Source organism: Martes martes, assembly GCF_963455335.1.
Source record: "Martes martes genome assembly, chromosome: 8".
In the NCBI taxonomy this organism is placed as follows: Eukaryota; Metazoa; Chordata; class Mammalia; order Carnivora; family Mustelidae; genus Martes; species Martes martes.
The window spans coordinates 129,145,374-129,166,264 of NC_137895.1; the positions used below are offsets into that span (position 1 = coordinate 129,145,374).

At 36.0% G+C, this 20,891-nt stretch overlaps 1 protein-coding gene across 1 annotated transcript in view; it reads left to right on the top strand.

Moving 5' to 3' along the window:
- The window catches only part of LOC308347644 (ankyrin repeat domain-containing protein 26-like), a 98,448-nt gene that overhangs the window by 48,023 nt on the left and 29,534 nt on the right, over window positions 1–20,891 (top strand). The window contains exons 9-14 of the mRNA XM_080811233.1: window positions 5,831–5,998; window positions 7,886–7,919; window positions 8,266–8,407; window positions 13,678–13,891; window positions 15,564–15,747; window positions 17,371–17,523. Of these exons, the coding sequence (XP_080667359.1) occupies window positions 5,831–5,998; window positions 7,886–7,919; window positions 8,266–8,407; window positions 13,678–13,891; window positions 15,564–15,747; window positions 17,371–17,523 (895 nt within the window). The remainder of the gene's footprint in view (window positions 1–5,830; window positions 5,999–7,885; window positions 7,920–8,265; window positions 8,408–13,677; window positions 13,892–15,563; window positions 15,748–17,370; window positions 17,524–20,891) is intronic.

Sequence of the window (20,891 nt, forward strand, 5' to 3'; positions counted from 1 at the left end):
AAAGTATACAAAAGTTACCAAATCATTTTCTTTAAGAAAATCAAGAAGAAATTATTTGTGTGAGAGAGAGTATGAGCAGGAGGGAGGGGCAAAGGGAGAGGGCGAAGCTCAGCGGGGAGCCTGATTTGGGGTTCGATCCCAGGACCTGGAGATCATGACCTGAGCTGAAGTCAGACCTTATCCGACTGAGCCATCCAGGCACCCTCAAATAATTTTATTTTCAAACAAAATTAATCAGATTATTGCTATTTTTGACATGTGAGTATTGTTGAATTTTGTCCAGATTTTTTGAGGTCTAATTGACAGATAACTGTGTAGGTGTAAGGTATACCTGTATTACTTTAATACTCTTTTATATTGTCAAATGATAATAGTGTTAATAACTCTATCACCTCGCATAATTATCATTTCTTTTTTAGCAACTCTTTTAGTAACTTTCAAATAGGGAGCAGTATTATTAACTGTAATCACCATTCTGTACATTAGACCCTCAGATCTTACTAATCTTGTAATGGGAAGTTTGTACCCTTGAGCCAATATCTATCCATTTCCCTCAGCCTCCTACCCCTGGCAACCACAAGTCTATAAATGTGTTTTTTTCAAGATTCCATGTGTAAGATTATAGAGTATTTGTCTTTTTGGATGACTTCCTTCACTTAGCTTAATTCCCTCAAGGTTCATTCATGCTGTCGCAGATGGCAGGGTTTCCCTCTTTTTTTTGTGGCTAAAAATATTCCATGGTAAATATATACCACATTTTTTTAATTAAATTTTTTATTTATTTTCAGCGTAACAGTATTCATTGTTTTTTCACCACACCCAGTGCTCCATGCAATCTGTGCCCTCCCTAATACCCACCACCTGGTTCCCCCAACCTCACACCCCCCCGCCCCTTCAAAACCCTCAGGTTGTTTTTCAGAGTCCATAGTCTCTCATGGTTCACCTCCCCTTCCAATTTCCCTCAACTCCCTTCTCCTATATATATATACACCACATTTTTAAATCCGTGGATCCCCTGATGGGCATGTAGGTTGTTTCCATGTCTTGGCTGTTGTAAATAATGCTGCAGTAAACATAGAGGCGCAGGTACCTCTTTGAGATACTGATTCATTTCCATCAGAATGTTCCCAGAAATAGGATTACTGGATATTCTGATAGTTCTATTTTTAGTTTCTTGAGGAACCTCCACACTGTTTTGCATAGTGGCTGTACCAGTTTACAGTCCTGTGACAGTGTGTAAGGATTCCCTTTTCTGTACATCTTTGCCAGTGGTATCTCTTCCCTTTTTGTTGTAAGCCATTTTATTAGGTGTGAGGTGATAGATATATCATTATGGTTTTGATATGCATTTCCCTGATGAATAGTGATGTCGAGCCCATTTTTTGGTCCTGTTGGCCATTTGAATATCTTCTGAGGAGAGCTGTCTATTAAGATGCCTTGCCCAGTTTTTAATTGAATTATTTGGTTTTTTGCTGTTGAATTTTATGAATTTCTTATATACTTTACATATTAACCTTTTTTCAGATAGTATGGTTTGCACATATTTTCATCCATTCTGTAGGTTGCTTTTTCATTATGTTACTTGTTTCTGCTTTGTTTTTTAGATAAATTCAACTTAGTTAACATATATTGTATTACTAGTTTCAGGGGTAGACTTTAGTGATTCATCACCTGCATGTAACACCCAGTGCTCATCACAAGTGCCCTCCCTAATGCCCACCGCACAGTTAGACCATCTTCCCATCACCTCCCCTCCAGCAACCCTGTTTGTTTCCTCTAGTTAAGAGTCCCTTATGGTTTGCTTCCATCTCTGTTTTTATCTTATTTTTTCCTTTCCTTCCCCTATATATTCAACGTAAATGGAACTAGAGTGTTGCTCGTTTCTTTTGCCGTGCAGAAACATTGCTTGTTCCACCGATTCTGCTTTTGTTGCTTGTACTTTTGATGTCACATCCAAAATCATTGCCAACATCAATGTCAGGGAGCTTTCCCCCTGTTTTCTTGTAGGAGTTTTATGGTTTAAGGTTATATATTTAAGTCTTTAATCCAGTTTGGGTTAATTTTTGTGAGTGGTGTAAGTTAGGGGTCCGGTTTCATTCTCTGCATGTGAATATCCAGTTTTCTCAGGATCATTTATTGAAGAGATTATCTTTTCTTCCTTGAGTGTGCTCAGCTCCCTTATCAAATTTTAGTTGACTATATCCATGGGTTTATTGTCCGGTTCTTGATTCTGTTTCTTTGGGTTTTGTGTTGTTGTTTTTTTTTATGAATGGTCATCCTATTTTGATTATTGTACCTTTGTAACAGTTCAAAAACAGGAAGTGTGATGCTTCCAGCTTTGTTCTTTCCTGGACTGATTTGCTTATTTGGGGTGTTTTTTGTTCTATATAAATTTAAGTATTCTTTTTCCTATTTCTCTGAAAAATGTCACTGGAGTTTTGACAGGGATTGCATTGAATCTACAGATGGCTTTGAGTCACGTGGATATTTAATGTTGATTTTTCTAATCCATGAATAATGAGATATCTTCCTATTTGTGTGTCTGATGTTTCTTTTATCAAAGTCTCATAGATTTTAGTGTACATATCTTTCACCTCCTTGGTTAAGTTTATTCCTAAGTATTTTGTTCTTTTTGATGCTTTTGTTAATGGTATTTTTAAATTTCTTTTTCAGATTTTTTTGGTTAATGTATAGAAATGTAACGGATTTGTATATGTGGATATTGTATCCTTCATCTTTGCTAGTTCTAACAGCTTTTTGGTGGTGTCTTCAGGATTTTCTGTATGTAAGATCATATCCTCTGCAGACAAAGACAGTTTGATTTCTTCTTTTCTGATCTGGATGCCTTTCATTTCTTTATCTAGTCTGATGTTTAATACGAGTGGTAAGGTGGGCGCCTTTGTCTTATTCTTGAACTTAGAGGAAAAACTTTCAGTGTTTTGCCACTGAGTATGATGTTAGCTGTGGGTTTTTCATATGTGGTCTTAGTTATGTTCAGGTATGATACTTTGGTACCCACTTTATTGAGAGTGTTTATCATGAAAAGATGTTGAATTTTGTCAAATGCTTTTTCTGCACATATTGAGATGATCATGTAATTTTTTTCCCATTCTGTTAATGTGTATCAAGCTTACTGATTTGATTTGATTGATTTCTATAGGATAATTTTGCTCAATAAAGTATTCTTGGTTGGCAGTTCTTTTCTCTCAGCATTTTTTTTTTAAGCTTTTATTTATTTGACACAGAGAGAGGGATCACAAGTAGGCAGAATGGCAGGCTGAAGAGAGGGGGAAGCAGGCTCCCTACTGAGCAGACAGCCCGATGTGGGGCTCAATCCCAGGACCCTGAGATCATGACCTGAGCTGAAGGCAGAGGCTCAGCCCATTGAGCCACTCAGGTGCCCTTCCAACTCTTTATTAAACTTCTCATTTTGTTCATCTAGTATTTTTCTCATTTTATTGAACTGTTTTTTTGTTTTGTTTTGTTTTTTAAGATTTTGTTTGTTTATTTATTTATTTTAGAGAGAGCATGTGTGTGAGCCGGGCAAGTAGCAGAGGGGGAGCGACATGCAGACTCCACACTGAGCATAAGGCTGATGCTGGGCTGGATCTCATGACCTTGCGATCATGAAACAAAATCAAAGGTCAGGTGCTTAACAGACTGAGCCACCCAGGCACCCCTGAATTGGCTTTTTGTGTTTTCTTGTAGCTCACTGAGTTTACTTAAAACTGCTATTTTGAATTCTTTTTTGGATAAACTACTGATCTTCATGTGTTTGAAATCAATTACTGGAAGATTATTGTGATCATTTTGTGGTATCATATTTCCTTGACTTTTTATATTCTTTGAAGTTTTACATTGCTGTCTTTGCATTTGAAGTAGCCTTTAATGACTACCTTTCCAGTGTATCCAAACCCGATTTTGTTTTGTTTTGTTTTGTTTTTGCTCTGGTGGTGTGCTGGAACTTTACTGTAGGAAATCTAGTTTTTCTAAAAAAGCTCTTTTTTCAATGGGTGATTATCTAAGTGTTTTCCAGGGGCTCCCAGATGTGGTTGAGAGGAAGGGGCTGGAGCCAGTCTATGGGCTATTGCTGGGTCCATAGCTGGGACTGTAGTGAGTGTGCCTGTTATCTGATGCATGGGTAGGCAAGAGTTTTCCTACGTCCCTTGGTTTATGGTGCTTGGTTCCACAGCTCCTACAAAGAGGTCCACAGCTGCTTTGTCACCACAAAGACATTGTATTGTAGTTGTATATTGATCAGTCTTTGAAGCAAGGGATGTGTATTTGCTTATATATGGTTGGACTTCATAACTGTTCTGTGAACTAATAAATGAATCGAAATGGGTAGCAGAATTTTACAAAAAATTGGTTTTTTTTTAATTCTTGACCAGTGAAATTATTAGAAAACATTGGCTTTTTAAATCTTTAAAAAAATTTTTTAAAAGATTTTTTTAAATTAAATTTAATTTTTTCCCAGTGCTCCAAGATTCATTGTTTATGGACCACACCCAGTGCTCCATGCAATATGTGCCCTCCTTAATACCCACCACCAGGCTCAACCAACCCCCCACCCCCACCCCTCCAAAACCCTCAGTTTGTTTCTCAGAGTCCACCACTCTCATGGTTTGTCTCCCCCTCCGATTTCCTCCAACTCACTTTTCCTCTCCATCTCCCAATGTGCTCCATGTTATTACTTGCTCCACAAGTAAGTGAAACCATATGACAATTGACTCTCTCTGCTTGACTTATTTCACTCAGCATAATCTCCTCCAGTCCCGTCCATGTTGATACAAAAGTTGGGTATTCACCCTTTCTGATGGAGGCATAATATTCCGTTGTATATATGGACCATATCTTCTTTATCCATTCGTCTGTTGAAGGGCATCTTGGCTCTTTCTACAGTTTGGGGGTTGTGGCCGTTGCTGCTATGAACATTGGGGTACAGATGGCCCTTCTTTTCACTACATCTGTATCTTTGGGGTAAATACCCAGTAGTGCAATTGCAGGGTCAGAGGGAAGCTCTATTTTTAATTTCTTGAGGAATCTCCACACTGTTCTCCAAAGTGGCTGCACCAACTTGCATTCCCACCAACAGTGTAAGAGAGTTCCCCTTTCTCCACATCTTCTCCAACACTTGTTGTTTACTGTCTTGTTGATTTTGGCCATTCTAACTGGTATAAGGTGGTATCTCAATGTGGTTTTGGTTTGAATCTCCCTGATGGCTACTGAAGATGAACATTTTTTCATGTGTCCATTAGCCATTTGTATGTCTTCTTTGGAGAAGTGTCTGTTCATGTCTCTGCCCATTTTTTGATGTGATTTTCTGTTTTGTGTGTGTTAAGTTTGAGGAGTTCTTTATAGATCTTGGATATCAGCCTTTTGTCTGTAGTGTCATTTGCGAATATCTTCTCCCATTCCATGGGTTGTCTCTTTGTTTTGTTGACTGTTTCCTTTGCTGTGCAGAAGCTTTTTATCTTGAGGAAGTCCCAAAAAGTTCATTTTCACTTTTGTTTCCTTTGCCTTTGGAGACATGTCTTGAAAGAAGTTGCTGTGGCCGATGTCGAAGAGGTTACTGCCTATGTTCTCCTCTAGGATTTTGATAGATTCCTGCCTCACATTGAGGTCTTTTATCCATTTCGAGTTTATCTTTGTGTACGGTATAAGAGAATGGTCGAGTATTTATTTGAGAGAGAGGGATAGAGAGTAAGAAAGAGCATGAGAAGGGAGAAGACCACTGAGCCAAAGGAAGTGGCTTAACCAACTGAGCCACCCAGGCTCCCGAAAACATTAGCTTTTTAATGGATGTTTTAAATGGATTTTTTTAAAATAGTGCTCCTGCTTTGGATATAAAAGAAGTAAGGAAAGGGGATAAAGAAAAACAAACATCAAAAGAATCTGTGATTACATCAAGGTTTGAGAAAGCCCCTTCTCTAATTTCTCATCCTCTACAAATGAATGATGACAACACTTCAAGTGGAATGGATCAGGATGAAGGAAGGTAAAATCTACAAATTCTTTATTTCCTTCTGAAGGAATTTTAACAGTGATTACTTTTTATGGAAATAAAATGCTGTAGCGTAGGTACAAGTGAAGACAAGAAATACTCAAGTATATCAGACACGCTGCTTGAAAGGTTAAGATGAGGACAAGTGACTTTGACAAGGAGCAGTTTCAACAGTCACCATGGAAGCTGGACTGTAATGAATAAGTATAAAGAACTCCTTAAAGAATTTTTACAGGGAAAGGTAATAGAGAAATGGATGATATGAAAAAGAATGTGGAGTTCAAAAGAATTTTCTTTATTTTTTAATTTTAAGATGGGAGCTTTTAGAATACCTTTGTATGCTCCCGGAAATGATCCAATGGAGATAGGCATGGCTATTTTATTTAATTTTTTTCACATTTCCAAATGTTAGAAAGCTTATTGATTGTATTACATTCTTTTAAAGATGATATAGTAATTGTCCTTAGTACTCCTATTCATGTAGTTTTGTGTCAAGAAATTGTTTATTCAGAATTGGTTCCACCGTGGAGTATTCTCATATAATTGAATATGCAGATACTATCATTCATTCATTTAAAACTATACATATAATAGTAAATATACAAACCTTAGGCCATTCTGAATAGAACTAATCATTCCTTGATAATTTTTTTAGATTTTATTTATTTATTTGACAAACAGAGATCACAAGTAGGCAGAGAGGCAGGCAGAGAGAGAGACGAAGGGAAGCAGGCTCCCTGCTGAGCAGAGAGCCCGTTGTGGGGCTTGATCCCGGACCCTGGGGTCATGACCTGAGCTGAAGGCAGAGGCTTTAACCCACTGGGCCACCCAGGCATCCCCATTCCTTGATAATTTTAGATATTCAGTGCCTTTGACAGTATCATGAATAGCTATGGTTTTATTAGGGACTTTGAATTATCTGGTTATATTTACTTAATATTTGTTTAGATTCTGGGGGAAGGGGAAAGATTTTATTTATAATTGAAAAATAAACTATCAATCTATCATAGATTATTACTTTTGGTTTATAAAGTTCTAAATTACAAAGCTGAAGATTCCTGTACCAACAGTGTCATTGACACCTACATAGTATACTCAATAAGTGTCTGTTTGTGAATAAACAGTTGAATGAATAAATGAATGCCCATTGATCAACTTATTTAGAAGAAGCAAATCTTGAGTTGTTTGAAAGTAGATTTTCAATATTGCCTACATATGAAGTTTTTTATTTAAAAAAATGGTTAAGATTCATGAATTATTATTTACAATTATAGCTAAAAATGGAATACGCATAGATTCATTTGCTATCAGATTACTTAAAAACACTTAAATATTACTTTCACCATATACTGTAAAACACGTGTTTTGAAGGCACATTTCCTGGATTTGAATTCTGGGTCTACTCCTGACCACCTGTACCAGCTTTGGGAAGTTACTTTTTTCTGTGCCTCATTTTCTTCCTGTGTAAAATACCCAATATAATTACCTACGTTTATAAGATTGTTGTGAGGCTTAAAATACCCTTAAAACATGTGAAGTTTTCATAATAATGCATAGTGTTTACACAGTAGATCCTCAAAACACTAATATCATGATTATCAAAAAAGGGTTTCTTTCATATAAGAACTTAACTTGCACTTTCCAAATAGTTTTTAGAACCAGTAAAAGCTTGTTTTTATTGAAAATGATGACAAAAAATGTGGTATGTTTCTTCATGTCAAATAATGCAAGTAACGTTATGATTTTCCTTTGCTTTTTGTCAGTTTGATCTAAATTTAATGCTTTGTTAACATTATTCATAATATAGTTTAGATATGATTTAGATATTCTTTGTATGTTAAGTATTTAATGTTTGCCTGAAAATAATTGATTTTTTTTTAGATCTGCAAAGAAAACATCTAGTGACAAGGAAAAGGTAAATATATACATATAATTTTTTTCATTTATTTTTAAATTTTTATTTTATTACGTTATTTTGATAAATAATGTTTATCAGAAATATTATTCCATGATAAAAAATTACTTTAGGAAAGGCATAGTGAAAAAAGAGAAAATCTGCCTTTGTTGTACAGACATGTACGTTGAAAAAGTTGTTCAGAAACACTAGTTATTGATAAAGGTCATTTTGATAAAAATCAGTCCTTTTGAAAGTACCTTTTTTTTACTCTTGTAAAAAGATACGGGTATTTATCATCTCTCTACACTTAGTATATTTTATCAACATTTAGGGGACATTTTGAAGTAGTATTATTTATTTGTAGGTCAAAAAGCAAATTGATTTTATGGATGACTTTGATGACTTCACTCCGTCATCTGAAACAATTTCGGAGGGTTTCCTCATGCCTTGCTCTAATTATATGATTTGCATGTCGCTAATTGAACAACATGGCATGGATTGTAAAGGTAAGACCCTTGTGTAAATATGAAGCCTTTGTATGTACATTACTATAGTAATATGTGCACTTCTTGTCTAGTGCTGTACCATACAACACTGATGTGTTATAGAGCTACTCATCTCAGAAATACGTTTTATATGAAAATAGAGAAATGTTGAATACTCTTAGCCAAAGAGCTGTAATTTCCACTATGTTTTTCGTCATGGGAATGGCACACCTGATGTGTGTTAACTCTCCTCTTCTGTGCCTTCACCCAAGGTCAGGTCAGGTTACCACTACATTTGTCCTAGAATACTGAAACGACCCAGGACTGTTTTCCCTGGCATTCCACTTCCCAGAATCTTGGTCTACACTGCAACCATAGTTACCATATATTTTTAAAAATTTATATTTCATCACGTGACCCCCTTGCTTAAAGCTTAGTTATTACGTCTCATCGTTCTGGGGTGAAAAACCACAGTTCTCAGCTTCATCTTGGATTGTTTCGTATTCTTCTGTCCGTGTCTCAGCCACTGTTTTAGATATTTTTTCTTATAATAGAGGTTTTTTCCCCTCAACAGCTTAAGTTAGGGCAACTGCACATTATGAAGTGTATAATTTGATAGTTTTGACATATGTATATGCATATGAAACCTTAACTGTAATTCAGGCAGGTAATAACCCTTAAGTCTCGTGTCTCTTTGTATTCCCTCATTATGAAACTGCCGAATGGTTTTCTAAAGTAGTTGCACCATTTCCAATTCCCACTAGCAATGTGTAAGAGTTCTGATTTCTCCCTATATATTCATGAACACTTAGTATTGTCAGTTTTTTAAGTCTTAGATGTTCCGATGGGTCTGTAGTATATGTATCATTATGATTTTAATATACATTTCCCTAATAACTTATAATGTTGAGCATATCTTCGTGGGCTTATTTGCCATCTGTATATCTTCTTTGAACTGTCCAAATCCTTTGTCATTTTAAAAATTAGGTTTTCTTGGGGCACCTGGGTGGCTCAGTGGGTTAAAGCCTCTGCCTTCGGCTCAGGTCATGATACCAGGGTCCTGGGATCGGGCCCCGATATCGGGCTCTCTGCTCAGCGGGGAACCTGCTTCCTCCTCTCTCTCTGCCTGCCTCTCTGCCTACTTGTGATCTCTGTCTGTCAAACAAATAAATAAAACCTTTAAAAAAATTAGGTTTTCTTACCTGTTGAGTTTTGAGAATTCTTTGTATATTCTAGATATAGTTCCTTTATCACCTGTATTTTTTTTTTGCAAAGATTTTCTCCCAGTCTGTGACCTTTCATTCTCTCAGCAGTATCTTTTGAAGAGCAGTTTTTCTTTTTGATGAAGTCCAGTTTATACCTTTGTTCTTTTATAGATTTTTGCTTTTGGTGTTCCTATCTGAGAAATCTTTGCCTAGCACAAGGTCAGAAGTTTTCTCTCACGCTTTCATTTAGAAGTTTTGCAGTTGAATAACAAAGTTTAATAGTTTTAGGTCTTACATTTAGATCCGTGATCCATGAGATCCAGTTTGTGTTCTTTTTTTTTTTTTTTTTTAAGATTTTATTTGTTTATTTATTTATTTGACAGAGAGGGAGAGCATGAGCAGGGGGAATGGCAGGCTGAGGGAGAGGGAGAAGCAGGCTCCCTGCTGAGCAGAGAGCTGGACACAGGACTCAGTCCCAGGACCCGAGATCATGACCTGAGCCAAAGGCAGCCACTTAACTGACTGAGCCATGCAGGCACTCCCATTTTGAGTTCTTTTTTATTTATGATACAGGGTATGGATCCAGGTTCATTCTTGAACTTGGTAAGTTTACTTATTAGTTTTAGTAGCTTTTTAAAAAATTCTGTCAGATTTTTCTACATAACCAAAGTTTATCAAACTTTTTTTAACTACTATTTTACTAATTTCTTCAGGTGGAGCCAAAGGTCATCAGTTTGAGACTTTTCTTCTTTTTTAGTATATACATTCAGTGCTATAAATGTTCATGTGAGTGCTGCTACTGCAGGATTCCAGAAATTCTTAGGTGTTATATGTTCATTCCCATTCAGTTCAGAATATTTTCTAATTTCTTTTTTCCTTACTTCTTTGACCCAGGGGTTATTTAAAGATTTTATTTATTTGAGAGAGAGAGATAGAGAGTGAGAGAGAGAGAGCGAGAGCAAGCGAGTCTTAGAGCAGACTCCCCTCTAAGCAGGGAGCCCAGTGTGGGGCTTGATCTCAGGACCCTGAGATCATGACCTGAGCCGAAGGCAGACACTTAACCAACTGAGCCACCCAGGTGCTCTGACCCAGGGTTTATTTAGATGTGCGTTAATTAGTTTGCAAATATTTGAGTATTCTCCAGAGATATTTTTATTCTTGATTTCTAATTTGATTTCTTTGTGGTCACAAAACACACTCTTATGACTTCAGTTCTTTTGACTTACTCCTTTTATTAGAATTTATTTTATGACCCAGAATATAGTCTCTTTTGGTAAGTGTTCCACGGATGCTTGAGAAGAACGGTAGTGTTCAAGTCTACGATGTCCTTGCTGATTTTCTGCCTACTGAACTCTCAGACTATAATTGTGAATTTGCTTGTTTCTCTGAAGTTCTGTCAATTTTTACTTTATGTATTTTGAACCTATTAATAGATGTATAAACATTTAGGTTTATTATGCTTCCTTTAGTTGACCCTTTTATCATTATTAAATGAACTTATTTATTGCTGCTAATGTTTTTGCTTTGAAATCTATTTTGTCTGGTATTAATGTAACCGCTCAGGCTCAGCCTTCTTTTGCCAAGTGTTAGTGTGGTCTATCATATTTCTGGCCTCTTAACACATTTGTAGTTTTTACATTTAAAGTGCATTTTTTTTTATAGGTGGCAGATAGCTGGGTCTTCCTTTTTTATCCATTTTGACAGTCTGCCTTTTCATTGAGACTTTTAGACCATTTTCATTTAATGTGATTATTGATGTAGTTGATTTGAATCTGTCATCATGTTGTTTGACTTCAATTTGTCCTTTCCAATCTTCATTCCATTCTCTTCTTTTTCTGATTTCTTTTGGATTAAGCAAGTAATTTTTATGATTTAGTTTTATTTATGTGTTTATGTGTATGTATGTATTTCGCTCACTAGCTGTAACTCTTTAGTTTTGCTATTTTGGTGATTAGGGCCTAAAGTATATGACGTAAGCATCATAGTCCTCCATCTAGTAATGTTATAACACATCATATGTCGTTTAAGAAAATTATAAAGGTTTACTTTCTTTTCTTCACTCCTAGCCAGATCCTTCTGGATCTGTGGGTTTATAGTTTTCATTAAGTTTAGAAAGGTTTTGGCCATTTTTTCTTTTCTTTTTTTAAAGATTTTATTCATTTATTTGAGAGAGAGAAGGAGAGAGAGAGAGAGAGAGAGAGTGCAAGCACAAGCCAGGGGGGAGGGGCAGAAGGAGAGGGAGAAGCAGATTCCCCTCTAATTGGGGAGTCCAACACTGGGCTTGATCCTAGGACCCTGAGATCATGAGATCATGAGATCATGACCTGAGCTGAAGGCAGACGCCCACTGATGAATCCACTCAGGTGCCCCCCTCATTTTTTCTTCGAATATTTTTTTCTAGTTCCTTTCCTCTGCCTCTTTGGGAAATTGTATATTAGCTTCTCACAGTTTTCAGATGTCAAACTTCAGTCTTTTATTTTGAGCTGTCTCATATGTGTTTATTGGAAAATCCAGTGTGTTTTTCATGTGTGATATAATTTACATCTCTGTAAGTGCTATTTAGTTTTTAAAAAATAGCTTCTATGCCTCCACTTACCTTTTTATGCTTTCTTTGGAGTTCTAGCTAAGTTAGTGACAAACAGTTTGATCCTTTCCCGTCCTGCTCTTATGAATTGTTAGGTGAATCCAGAGTAGTGTTCAGCCTAGAGCTCATAATTCCCCACTGCTGAGGCACGACCTACTTACGCTATTCATTGTGCTGCGGGTTATGAGTTTTTCCAGCATGGCTAATGGGGATAGATACTGCCCCTGGTGCCGTGTGAGCACCAGGCAGGGTTTCCTCTGCTCTTTCCAGATGGATCTTTCCCCTGGTCACAGGAGATTTCCTTACGTGCATGCATTGGTTATTACTCTTCTGTTCTCCAGGGTTCGTACGTTCTTCTGCTTTCTCCTCGCCAGTGCTTTGACCGCTGATCTCATCTGTCTTGGTTTCACCGGACTCAGTTTCATCACCTCAACTCAGGGAGTCTGGTGGAGTCTATCTCAGTTTTTTCACCTGTGTCATGGCCTGGAAATTGTGCCAAGGCAGTGAGCTCCAGTATGTGTTAGGCTAACTTCTTGTGTTTTCAGGGATCATTGTCCTTCATTGCCTGAATTCCTTTTTCTTGAAAGTGATTTTAAAGTGTATTTTACCTGTTTTTGTTTGGCTTTTTTCAGGTAGGAAGATAAATCAGTACCTGTTACTCCATCTTGGCCAGAAGCAGATTGCAATAGAACTTTGGCACATGCTGTAGACTGTCTTTAATGCTCTCCTTCCTCCTTTGCTCACGTGTTTCCTGCTCCTCCTTCATTTCTCAGAACAGTTATCTCTTTCTCAGGGAAATCTTCCCTTCCTACCGTAGATCAAGTTATGTTATGTGATCATAGAACTCTTTTATTATAGGAACTATCTGAATTTCTAATTGTTTTCTCCTTCCCTAGACTTTAAGCTAAATACAAGCCAGAGATCTGCAGAGCTTAGTGTAATATCTTTTGCTTTTTAAAAAATTTTATTTATTTGAGAGACAGAGTGCATAAGCGGGGGGAGGGGCAGGGGCAGGGAGAGAAGCAGACTCCTCACTGAGTAGGGAGCCCAGTGGAGAGTTTGATCCCAGGACCCTGAGATCATGACCTGAGCTGAAGGCAGATGCTTAACCAACTGAGACACCCAGGCATCCCAGTAATATATTTCATATTGAAATCCTTCAATATATATTTGTTTAATGTATGAATGAATGAATGTGAAAGCATACAGTCCTTTATATGCAAAAGTACTCATATATTTTATTCTTTTTCTTTTTTAATATTTAATTAATTTATTTGAGAGTGAGCATGACTAGGGGTGTGGGAAAGAACAGAGGGGTAGGGAGGAAGGGTGGAAAGAATCTCAAGCAGACTCCATGATGAGTGGAGCCCAATGCAGGGCTCGATCCAACGACTCTGGGATTATGTCTGACCTGAGCTGAAACCAAGAGTTAGATGCTTAACCAGCTGAGCCACCCAGGTGCCCTATATATTTTATTTGTTTTTGTTTTTTCTCTGATGTAGATCCTGTCAGTTTATTGAAAATCCAGGAGGCGGTTCTTTCATATGAAAGCTTAATAGAACTTAAAAAATATCACTGTGGACAACTTAAAAGAGAAAATAAAAAAATGGAAAATAAGGCTAATGAACTACAAAAGGAGCTATTAGAAACAAAAGAAATGATATCGAAGTTAGAGCTTCAAAAAGTGGAATGGAAGCAAGAACTCTACCGTTTGAGGTATGATATCTTGGTTTTAAGGAAATACTTGAACTATTTACTTTTTTTTTTTTTTTTTTTTTAAGATAGGCTCCACGCCCAATATATGTGGGGCTTGAACTCACAGCCATGAGATCAAGAGTCACATGCTCTATCAGTTGAGCCAGCCAGGCACCCCTTGAATTATTTACTTTTATACTACAGATGTGTAGAAGTTTTAAAATTGCTAACTTACCTTCTGGGATTTTATAGGGAAGAAAACTTCTTTAGTATTGTGAAGTATGAGATTCTTCAAAATAATACAGCAAATTCTTAACAGCTTTTAATAATTTAATGAATATTCCAAATATAATTTTAATGATCATATAGAAATCCACCATGTGGAAACCTCATTATTTAACAAATTGAATTTTGGGTTTTTTACCCCCATTTTTCTATATTTTAATTAATGCTGTAAGCAATGTTTTTTTATATAAATCTGTTTATACATTTCTGGTTACTTGGAATAAATTCTTCAATGTACTATTGTTTACTTAAAGTATAAAAATTTTTAAAAAAGTTCTTTGATCCTATTTTTAAATTGGACCCATCAACAGGGTATAAAATGGCCATTTTTCTCGAGACAGAAAACATTTTTAAAATTAGTTTTTTTAAAACTAATTTTAGTGTGACTAAAAAGTAAAATGGAAAAGGACTACTGCTATGTTTTTTCGCATCTCTCTTATATGTTGATAAAATTAATTCAAAAGCCTATGTTGCAAGCACATATTACTCTTTATTGTTTACTTAATATAGATCCTGTGTTGTTATAAAAGGGGTTTTTAAATGATTTATTAAATGGATAGTAGGGGAAACAAATAATACATTATATGTTAATAAAAAAAAAAACTGATAAGGGGTACCTGGATGGCTCAGTTGGTTACGTGTCTGCCTTTGGCTCAGGTCATGATCCCAGGGTGCTGGGATTGAGTCCCCCATTGGGTTTCTTGCTCAGCGGGGAGCCTACTTTTCCTTCTTCCTCTGCCTGCTACTCCACCTTTTTGTGCTCTCTCTATCAAATAAATAAATAAAATCTTTAAAAAAATGAAATGAATAATAATCAATAAGGTAAATTGAGAGTATTGCAGAAGAAGAAACATAAAAATTATAGGGCAACAAATATTCGACTCCCTAGCCTGGTCCTGGATCACAGTAATCTGCAGGTGTATGTTGTGTAAATGCATCTGCAGATACTGTCTTACACGGCTGTACCTGCGATGTTTCATGAAGTAGCAATTTACTTGTAGTGGATTATAACTTTTTTATAAACAGCAACTTCTCTTTTTTAAATAGTAACTAAATTATCTCTTCTAATGGAGGAGTAATTATGACTATGTGGAAAAAAACAATAATTTTCCATTCTTTCTTGAATAATTTCAAAATTCCTTTCCCTACAATGTCTCCCACAGTTATTACTGACTAAAACTTAGTACTAAGCAGCACAATGCTTTTTCATTGCTTCTTTTCAACTATATATATATCTTTTGGAAGAGATTGAAGTGAGAAATTAAAAACATGAGCCCTAGAAAGGAAAAAAAATTGAGAATGCAGAAATTTCATTTGGATAAAAAAACAGCATATGTGGAAGCAGATCATAACATGAGCTTTTTATTGCTTACAAAACAAATTTTAAAATAAGCACATTTATTTGCAGATTTACTTTAAAACAAGAAAACAAAAACAGAGCAATTGCTGAAATGTTATATGAAAAGATTCGGGAGCAACTAACAAGAAAAGAAGAGCAGTATAAGAAAGAAGTTGAAATGAAACAAGAACTTGAACTTAATCTTAGAGCACTAGATATGGAACTGAGGACTGTAAGAAATAATTTCACTCAGGTAAGTCTTTGATAAAAATTTCATATTTCCATCACTATTATTTATAATATCCCTTTGATTTAATGTATATTACTTAGGTATAAAGTAGATAAAAATTTAGTTTTATACTAATAGGAACTATGATATTTATAGCTAAGATCATTAATTTATTGGAATTCTTGGCTTCTCATATAAACGCTATGTCTATTTTCTGAATGAAGGGATGGAGGGTAAATTGAGATAAATATGCATGTTGGCTTTTTTTTTTTTTAAGATTTTATTTATTTTTAGAGAGAGAGCATGAGTAGGGGAATGTGTAGAGGGGGAGGGAAAGGGAGGGATAAGAATCTCAAGCAACTCTGAGTGCAGAGCCTGACTCAGGGTTGATCTTAAAACCTTGAGATCATGACCTGAGCTGAAACCAAGACTAGGACACTTGTATATGTATATGTATATGTATATATACGTGTGTTTGTATATATATATATTTTCTCCATGTATATATGTATATATATTTTAAAAGCCAACACTCCAAGCATAGAGGATTTTTAAAGCATGCATATTTTGAAATTGAGATTCAATTAAGTGGGTTAACTTGACAGTTAGCTTCAGATTTCCCAAATGAACTGAATAAAAAGTACAGTATCTCAGTACTTTTTATACATATATACATAAGTATAAGTATATATTTATAAGTATAAATATATGTATATATATACATACATATATACTTTTATACATTAATACATTTATGCAAGCTATACATGGTAGCTTTTTATACATTTTAGGTTGGCATAATTTTATTCTTATTTATATAAATTTGAATTTTTAGTCTGAAATCATGTATTCTTATGACCTTTTAATCTTTTGAAGGCCCTTACTTTTCATTAAATCATAATTTGGGACGACTGTAATGAGCTTTAGCAAAACTATATTTGATTTAATCTTCCCACTGCTATTTATAATTTTTTAAGCAATTTTACAAATAATTTGCTCATTTCAAAGCTCAATTACTATCATTTGGGCATAAGTTTGTCCAACACAAAGAGAATTGTATCTCTGTAATTTATTAATTGGGCATTGGATCTCCATTTTCAGATTAATGAAGGGTGGCAGGATTCTTGTGTAGCAGGAATGGAGGTCAGGGAGAGAGGTGAAAGCCAGTCATCTAGGGTCTTGAAGGCCATTAGAATGACTTCACTTATGTTCTGAGATAGTTAACTGTTAAAAGGATTTGAGCAGAGGATTGAACCTGTGAGGAACTCCGACATTAATTGAAGCCTCTAATAAAAAAGAGGGAAAACATTTCATACTGTAGAATTTACCAAAGTTAGTTCCACCTATATAGCCATTTCTTTTTGAGACTTCAGTAGATTGGGAAGCTTTGGGAGAATTCATCCACAAGGAATGGATAGTGGGGCTGAATTAATTATCTAAGTACCATAATACTGACTAGGCAGGATAACATCTTTTTGTGTCTTTAACCAAATTCATTAAACAGCCATAATGTGTACATGTTAGGAAAAGGAGATGAATTGACGTTTGTAGTGAAATTTTCCAAGTACATAGGTTAAAGTTATATATTGTTAACATAATTTAATAGTAAGATGATTTATAAAACCAGTAACAGAAATGTCTTATTAGGTAGTTGTGAGAAAACTTCAAGAAGACCTGGCCGATACCCTAAAAAAACTATCTATGTCAGAGTCTTCACTGAACGTGACATCACGTTGTCGTATGAATTTAGAAGATGAGGCACAGGACTTAAAGAAAAAACTGGCTCAGAGTAGGAATCAGGTATGTATGAAATGTAACATGTCAAGTTAATCTGTAGTTGGTTAAATAATATGAACTGTTTTAGGATGCTTATTTCCATGGACCACTTTCTTCTGTATTTTTGTTACAATTAATTTAGTACAATTTTAGTATCTTCACAATGTACTTATTTCTTAAACTTTGACTTTCATTCTGTTATTTCTGTTATACATTTTTTTCTTATAGTAGTTACCCTTGAAAGTTGAAATTTACACATCATTCCTCACAGAAATTGGGACTTTTTCCCTACTAAATAATTTTTTTAAAGACTTATTTATTTATTTGTGGTCCGGTGAGGGGGTTGGAAAGGCAGAGGGAGACGGAGAGAATTTCAAGCAGACCCCTGCCCAGCAAGAGCCCCATGCTGGCTTGATTCCATGACCATAAGGTCATGACCTGAGCTAAAATCCTGAGTTGGCTGCTTAACCAACTGAGCCACCCAGGTGCGCTAAACAATGTTTTTTAATGATATCTCTGTTACCATGATGAGCTAAGCCATGTAAAAGCAGAAGATAATGTTTAATAGAATGTTTCAGAAAATTATCTTATTTTTCATCTTTACTTTTTTGAATGGATACAGAATCTGTACTGATTTCAGGGTAACTTGTACAGAAAAGTGATTTCACAAACCAGTTGAACTTAGTCATTTCCTTCATTTTCTTTTCCTTTTCAATATATAATAAATGCACAGAAATATTTAGATCATGTATATTATATACACCCAAAAGAGAGAATTAAGAAAATTATCTATGTCTTGCCATTGGATTTTTTTTAAAGCTTTATTGAGATATAATACACATTCCATACCTTTCACCCATTTAATATGTGTAGTTCAATGTTTCTGAGTATATTGATAGAGTTGTGCAACCATTATTGCCATCAACTAGAACATTTTAATAACCCTGAAAAGAAACCCGTAATCCTTGCCCCCAGGCTCAGGCAACCACCAGTCTACTTCCTGCCTCTATAGAGTTGCCCATTCTGAATATTTCATATATAGGGAATCACACAATGTGTGGCCCTTTGTGACTAGCTTCCTTCGCTTAATGTTTTTGGGGTTCATCTGTGTCATAGCATATATCAGTGCTCCATTCCTTATTATCAAACAGTACTCCATTGTGGGCTAAAACCCTTGTTCATTCATCATTTGATGCACCTTTGGGTTGTTTCCACTTTTTGGCCATTGATAATGCTGCTGTGAACGTTCATTTAGTTATTGTCTGGACATCTCATGTTATTTCCCTGCTATCACATTTTATCCTCTCAGTTAATTGGGTTGATTTCACCATCTCTCAGTCTTTTTTTTAAATTAACATATAATGCATTATTTCTTTCAGGGGTACAGGTCTGTGACTCATCAGTCTTACACAACTCACAGCACTCAGCATAGCATATACCCTCCCCAATGTTCATCACCCAGGCACCCCATCCCTTGCACCTCCCTCCCCTCCAGCAACCCTGTTTGTTTCCTGAGATTAAGAGTTTGTCTCCCTCCCTGGTCCCATCTTGTTTCATTTTTTCCTTCCCTACTCCCCAAACCCCCCACATTGCCTCTCAACTTGCTCATATCAGAGAGCTCATATCATAATTGTCTTTCTCTGATTGACTTATTTCGCTCAGCATAATACCCTCCCTTTAGTTCCATCCACATCATTGCAAATGGCAAGATTTCATTTCTTTTGATGGCTGCATAGTATTCCATAGTGTATATATACCACATATTCTTTATCCATTCATCTGTTGATGGACATCTAGGTTCTTTCCATCATTTGGCTATTGTAGACATTGCTGTTATAAACCTTTGGATGCATGTGCCCCTTTGGATACCTACATTGGTATCTTTAGGGTAAATACTCAGTAGTGTGGTTGCTGGTCATAGGGTAGCTCTATTTTCAATTTCTTGAGGAACCTCCATGCTGTTTTCCAGAGTGGCTGCACCAGCTGACATTCCCACCATTCCCACCATTCCCACCAGTATAGGGGGGTTCCCCTTTCTTCGCATCCTTGCCAACACCTGATGTTTCCTGACTTGTTAATTTTAGCCATTCTGACTAGTAGGAGATGGTATCTCAGTGTAGTTTTGATTTGTATGTCCTTGATGCCAAGTGATGTTGAGCACTTTTTCATCTGTCTGTTGGCCATTTGGGTGTCTTCTTTGCAGAAATGTCTGTTCATGTCTTCTGCCCATTTCCTGATTGGATTATTTGTTCTTTGGGTGTTGAGTATGATAAGTTCTTTATAGGTTTTGGATACTACCCCTTTATCTGATATGCCATTTGCAAATATCTTCTCCCATTCTGTCAGTTGTCTTTTGGTTGTGTTGACTGTTTCCTTTGCTGTGCAAAGAGCTTTTGCTCTTCATGAAGTCCCAATAGCTCATTTTTGCCCTTGCTCCCCTTGCTTTGGGGGATGTTTCTAGGAAGAAGTTGTTGCGGCTGAGGTCAAAGAGGTTGCCGTCTGTGTTCTCCTCAAGGATTTTGATGGATTCCTTTCTCACATTGAGGTCTTTCATCCATTTGGAGTCTATTTTTGTGTGTGGTATAAGAAGATGGTCCAGTTGCATTCTTCTGCTTGGGGTTGTTCAATTTTCCCGACACTATTTGTTGAAGAGACTGTCTTTTTTCCATTGGACATTCTTTCTTGCTTTGTCGAAGATTAGTTGACCATAGACTTGAGGGTCCATTTCTGGGCTCTCTATTCTGTTTCATTGATCTATGTGTCTGTTTTTGTGCCAGTACTACACTGTCTTGATGATGACAGCTTTGTCATAGAGCTTGAAGTCTGGAATTGTGATGCCTTCGGCATCAAGCCCTGCATTAGGCTCCCTGCTCAGCAGAGGGCCTACTTCTCCCTCTTCCTTTGCAGCTCCCCCTGCTTGTGTTCTCTCTGTCTGTCAAATAAACAAATAAAATGTTAAAAAAAACCCACAAAAACTTAATTATGTTGAGCATCTCATCTTTTTATGTGTGTTATTATCCATTTCTATATCTTCCTTAAAGACTGAATCAATTATTTTGCCCACTTCTTTATTGGATTGTCTTTTCATTATTGTAAGAGTTATTTGCATATCCTAAATACAGATCCCTTATCAGATATAAGATTTTCAAATCTTTTCTCTTATTCAGTAGCTTGACTTTTCACTTTATTGATGGTGACGTTTGAAGCAAAGACGTTTTTAATTTTGATGAAATATACTTAATCTTTTTTTGTCTTTTGGTGTCATATCTAAGAAACTGTTGCCAAATCCAGTCACAAATGATACACCTATGTTTTTTTCTATTTTTTTTTATAGTTTTAGCTCTTAAGTTTTGAGTTAATTCTGTATATATGCTATGAGGTAGAGGTTTAAT